The 5,856-nt window shown below is 30.8% G+C and overlaps 1 protein-coding gene across 2 annotated transcripts; it reads right to left on the reverse strand.

The window, feature by feature from the left end:
- Window positions 1–2,011: 2,011 nt before the first annotated feature.
- LOC149193943 (UDP-glycosyltransferase 86A1-like) lies at window positions 2,012–5,012 on the reverse strand. 2 transcript variants are annotated; one of them, XM_089407080.1, is made up of 2 exons: window positions 4,488–5,012; window positions 2,012–3,131 (listed from the first exon to the last, which is right to left on the reverse strand). In XM_089407080.1, exons 1-2 carry the CDS (start codon window positions 4,978–4,980, stop codon window positions 2,215–2,217), a joined length of 1,410 nt encoding a protein of 469 aa, XP_089263206.1. In that variant the 5' UTR covers window positions 4,981–5,012; the 3' UTR covers window positions 2,012–2,214. The 2 variants fall into 2 exon arrangements, with proteins under 2 accessions (XP_089263206.1, XP_089263205.1); XM_089407079.1 differs by having other exon boundaries at window positions 2,012–3,140.
- Between the last annotated feature and the right edge of the window lie 844 nt (window positions 5,013–5,856).

The raw sequence follows: 5,856 nt of genomic DNA on the forward strand, positions 1-5,856 counted from the left end.
AATATAAAAAAAAAAAAAAAAAAAAAAATCTACTTAAAATGTTTATGTCCTACATTTTTATTATTGAAAAGAATGAAAATTGAATTTGCTAACTCTCATAACATTTCAAACAAATTTTCAAGAAAAAGTATTTTTAATTCCGCTGGTCACAAATACTTCATATATTATTTTCTCACGCGATGTTTTAGGGTTTGTTCAATTCCCAAATCTACTATATAATTAGTAAAAATTCTTTTTATTTTAATAATATAAACGGTTGTAGTTTAATTTAATTTTTTTATTTTTTATTTTTTAATATAGAAATTTTGGCGATATTTTGAAAAAATGTGGCAGGGATTTTTGTAGATGCAAATAAAAGTTGTCAAACTTCATAATTTTAGGTGTCTTGGAAGTTTTTTATGGCGTTGAATCCATTTCCACTATAAAAAAACGTGATTTTTTGAATTATTTGATATTTAAAAAAAAATTGCCTGGATTCCAACCACTTTTTGCTGTCCAGGCAATTCCTTTACCTCCGTAAATGACTCCATATAAATTTGATTATATTTTTAAAATATTTATAATTCTAAAATATTTTTTATTAAAAATAAATAAATTTTTTTTCTAAAAATGAATTAAGATAATTAAAAAAAATGTTTATAAACATTTTCATATATAAATGATTCATGATGTATTATATATTATTAAATAATATTGTTATATTTTTTCATTTTTTTTAAGAAAAAACATATTTTTTATATTCTATATAAAATAAAAATATAGTAAAATTTAAATATATTATAGATGTTAAATGTATCTTAAAACTTAACTAAATCATATTTGAATAAGATCAAACAAATTCAAGGATAAAATTCACAACACAATACCATTAGACACTTGTAAGATGGAAAGTAACCCAACATGTAATAGCAAAGGTTCTTTGTCTACATATCTCCATGGAATTATTTTCCTTGTATGTATAAAGAACTTGTACATCATCATATTGCCTTTGTCGCTGAGAGATTTTCCTTTCCCTGAATTCTATATAACAGATCCTTAAGTCAACTCTTCCATTAAACCCGTCCATAAAAATATCTGAATCCTTGTACAATTTAAATACTTGTACCAATTTCCAAAAAAAATCCTCATATCATACCACACGCCAAGAAATTTAGGTATAAAATTTATGCTTTAAAAATGAGTTTTAGGTTACTTAAATTTAACCATATATAAAAATGGGGGAGGTTACTTAAATTTAACCATATATAAAAATGGTGGTGGTTTTCTTTTTATGTAATTAACCTTATTTTTAAACTTCGAAAATTATAGAATAGAGTAAATAATTTATTAAATTGTGAAGATCATAGATAAGAATCTATATATATTTAGTTATATAATGATTGTTTTATTTATCCCCGATTAACCTTCAACGCTTCAAGATACATTTATAGTTAAGGTATTTTATAATTTAATTTTAATTATTTAAAATAATAGTTTTTATAGTTTAATATATATATATATATATATAAATTTTTTAATATGGATTTTTAAATTATATAATATATATATATATATATATATATATATTTTTTTTTTTAATTTATTTGATAAATTTATTTTTTTGATATTATCACAAAAGTATACATATATAATTATTTATTCAAAATTATATATAATAAATTAATGTATAACATTTAAAAATTTAGAAAAGTACAATTAAAATATTTTAATATTTAATATTTATTTTAAAGAGAAAAACTAAAAATAAAATTTATAGAGTATGATGTATTCATTTGATTCCGCTTTTCCATTTAGTTTATATATAAACATATATAAATATTCAATATGCGATTTCATACAGCTCTACATTTAATATATATGTACAGAATATATAAGTAATCTAAAAAAAGAGAAATTTGCCCAATAGAGAAAGAAAAAATTAACAAATGATGCGTGCTAATGACACGATCTCAGAAACTTTAGGGGCCAAATTTATATCAAAACATTATTCAGACAAAGGTTAGATCAAAAGTAATGATATGGCAAAATCTTAATATCCAAATTTACATAAAAACTTTATCGCAAGAAAGGTTACATTTTCTGAAACACGGTCAACCACATACCACATTTTACATAAAAACTTTATCGCAAGAAAGGTTACATTTTCTGAAACACAGTCAACCACATACCACATTTTAGCATCAGCCCCTGAATACATCTATAGCCTATTTCACACTAGGCGAGCATAATTTTGTCAACCAATTCCTCCACAAAATTGTCCAAGTTTCCAGCAGAGGATCCGCCTTCAATGGTTGCCTTCGTAGCTACACGCTTGAATCGCTTCATATTCTTCCTAACCTTCTTACCTTCTCCTCCCCGCATCAAGGCTTCCACGTTCCTCGCAATTTCTTTGCGCCCAATTGTTTCTCCTTGGATTCCGGAATGCCGTACCTTCATGGCGATTCCCATCTCGTCCGATACGAGCTTGCAGTTGGTGTACTGATCGGCATGAAGCGGAAAGCCCAACAGCGGAACGCCATTGCAGAGACCTTGCAAGATCGAATTCCAGTCACAGGGCGTGAAGAACCCCCCGACGGAACGATGCGATAGCAATGCCAGATGATGATGACGAGACCAGTTAGAAGCGACGACACCCTTATCTTTGATCTGATCAAGAAAACCAGCTGGCAAAATCTCTGATAACGACGCATCAGAATTGAGAGTCTCAGGAGGCAGTACCCAGAAGAAGGGAATTCTACTTTCAAGCAAGCCGACGGCTATTTCTTCGATTTGGCTTTCGGAAACACGGGCACGTTCACCTAACGAAACGTAGATGACTGAGTGTCGCGGTTTCGAATCCAACCACCTTTCCATATCGGAGTCCAGAGCTTCATGGCTATCAAAATACCCAGATGGCAACAGCGGACCCACAGAGCAGAGAGGCGTAGTAGTCTGCATCGAATATTGTATTTCTTCTCTTTCCAGTTCATAGACTGAATTTGTGAGGACCCAGTCTGCTTCGCGAACGCATTGGAAAGACAAAAATATAATATGGAGCATCAAGTCTGACATCTCTGTTGCCTGGAGAAAAGATGGGAGATCAGTTGGACTCATCGCTGGGACTCCCGGAATGTAATCGATGCAGTTATCATCTGCTTCAACTGTACAGAAAAAGAATTCACCATAAACGGAAAAAAGCTGAAAAGAAAAGTGACTAAACCCTTGGCTCCATCAATATTTTAACAGTGGCAAAAAATCTGACCGCTTACTATTCCAAAATAGATTGTTTCAGTCTGTCTCACAGTATTTATTGCATCTAGACTTGTAAATGAAATGAAAAAGGGTGCAGCTGATAAACTGAAAAATTGAATTTAAATAAAAGGAAAAGCTTTCACTGTATAGAAAAAGAAATCACAATAAACTGAATAAAGCTTGGAAAAAGAAAAAAGTGAGTGAACCCTTGGATCAATATCATGAAAAGTGCCCTCAAAAACCTGATTGATTAGTTTTATAATAACTTGTAAGAATAGATTTGTTTCAGAGTTTATCTCACCGTCCTTATTGATAAATAGAAAAATTAAATTGATAAAACGAAAAATTGAAGTTCAATTTTACAAAAGAGAAAATCAACCATAGCAATAAATTAATATAGGTTTCCACAGAGTTTAAAATGAATATAGATTCATAGGTTCCCACGGATTTTGAAATTAATATAGATTCGAAGATAAATCTAGTTAAAATTGGAAACTTCAAATTTTCTAACAAAATAAACACTGAAATTTTCCGAAAACTTAGATATTCTAAACATAACTAACAACAAAATGATATGATTAATCGAAAACTTACAATCTATTAACCCTTATCATAAAAATCTTAAATCTATTAATATAAATCTATTTAAACTTGGAATTTGGTTCCCAGTTTTATGTCTATAACCAATCAAAGCTTTGTTTCTTTTGATGCCACTAAGGACTTATTAGATTTAGGATTCAAAACAATTTATATTTACCGTAAATTGATCTCAGTTTCTTTTCAAACAATACAATATAAAATCATTTTTCTACTCACATTTATCAGTTTCTGAATTTTTAAAATTTTATAATAAGAAACCATGATCACTTTTCCTGGAGTATTGAAAAAACCTCTCCCACGAACCTAAAATTTTGATTGATAAGTGAACAGAGCAAGAAACTCCTACCAACGTTTAAAAAAAATAAATTGATTTATATGTGAACAGAGAATGAAACTAAAATATAGAAACAGAATTTAATGGACTGTAAGTTGTATGGTTGGGATGGTTTGTCTATAAGGCGATTATCTATCTTAATTTCTTGAAATAACATGTAAATAACCGATTATGTATCTTGATTCTATCTTGATTCCCTGAAATAACGGGTAAATATTGTTATACTATACCATCAATCTAAACCATATTTAAAAAGTAATTATAAACAAAAGAAATGGGGTTTAATGGCAGTCTAATGAAAGTATTTAGGATTGAGTCTTACCGTGGGTTTTAGAGGGGAAATGGCCTTTGGAAATGAGCATATCTGAGTGATAATATATTATATACGATGCAGCGGACTGAGTCCACAATGAGATGAGAGGAACGTTGAATTTCTTGGCAATGAGCACCGTCCATGGCAGAAACGAATCTGCAATGATGCAGGAAATTTGATTGTCCTCCTGTGTGTTCAGCCTCTCGATTACTTCGTCCACTGGCTGCATCATTGTGTTGAAAGTAAACTGTAAAAATCTTTCGTTGTACAAAGACCTATCAAAATCCATGGCCAAGTTATCTGAAATCTCTGCACAGCGAACGTCTAAACCAGTTGTTTGAACAACATTGTTGATGTATGCTTGTGAATCAGATGATCCCTCAGTGGAAACAAAGGTGATAACCAAACCCCTGGAGGCCAACTTGATACAGAGATCGGCCATAGAAAAGCTATGGGACTCCAAGGGGTAAGGAATAGCTAGAGCATGGATCCGGAGAGACATCTTGATTGTGGTGTATACGCTACGCTGCTCCTTCCTCTATATAAATATCTCCACCGATATGAGATCCATCGAACTGATATAATCAATGCATGTTATCCCACCTAATCAAAGGTTACCGAGAACCAAATCTTAAGGTTAAACCCTAATCTGGACTGTAGCGTGATAATGTCGTTTTCTTTTCTTTTTCTCTGATATCGAAATGTGCAAGTACAAATAATAGGTGTTATCCCACCTAATCAAAGGTGCCGAGAACCAAAGTTTAAGGTTAAACCCTTATCTGGACTGTCGAAATGTGCAAGTACAAGTAATACGTGTTATCCCACCTAATCAAAGGTACCGAGAACCAAATCTTATCCCACCTAATCAAAGGTTACCGAGAACCAAATTTTAAGGTTAAATCCTAATCTGGACTGTAGCGTGATGATCTCGTTTTCTTTTATTTTTTTGTGATATCGAAATGTGCAAGTACAAATAATAGGTGATCCAGATGGAGTTACCTAAGACTTGTGGTATATAAAGCTGTTATAGAATCTTAATTCATTAGGTCTTTCTTTCTAATTTCTCACTCTTACTTCACCTAACTATGAAACAAAATATTAGTATAGAATAAAATCTGGCATAGCATAATAGTTAATTACAGTAAAAATTTACTCTCTCAATTTTCGATTAGAGTTAAAAGTTTGAACTTTTTAGAGCTTTCTTTATTGTCCACATATAACTAGTCCTATATGAATGATTAAAGGAGGTTAACATGGTATACATTTAGACCATAGTGGTCAGCATGGTACTTCAATATGTGTGAAACATAATTTTTGCATGCATACATCAATTATTCTTGAAGTGTTGGAAATATTTATTCCTATAGAAGAAAAGTAG

Source organism: Pinus tabuliformis, chromosome 2_2 (assembly GCF_031772625.1).
Source record: "Pinus tabuliformis cultivar Carrire ecotype Pingquan chromosome 2_2, CPIR1, whole genome shotgun sequence".
Classification (NCBI taxonomy): domain Eukaryota; kingdom Viridiplantae; phylum Streptophyta; class Pinopsida; order Pinales; family Pinaceae; genus Pinus; species Pinus tabuliformis.

Excerpts from the sequence above, each read along its gene's own strand:
- LOC149193943 (XM_089407079.1), bottom strand. The coding sequence starts at position 4,980 with ATGTCTCTCCGGATCCATGCTCTAGCTATTCCTTACCCCTTGGAGTCC. Across the intron at positions 3,141-4,487 it reads TTTCCCCTCTAAAACCCACG|TTGAAGCAGATGATAACTGC; the intron begins GTAAGACTCAAT and ends TTTTCTGTACAG.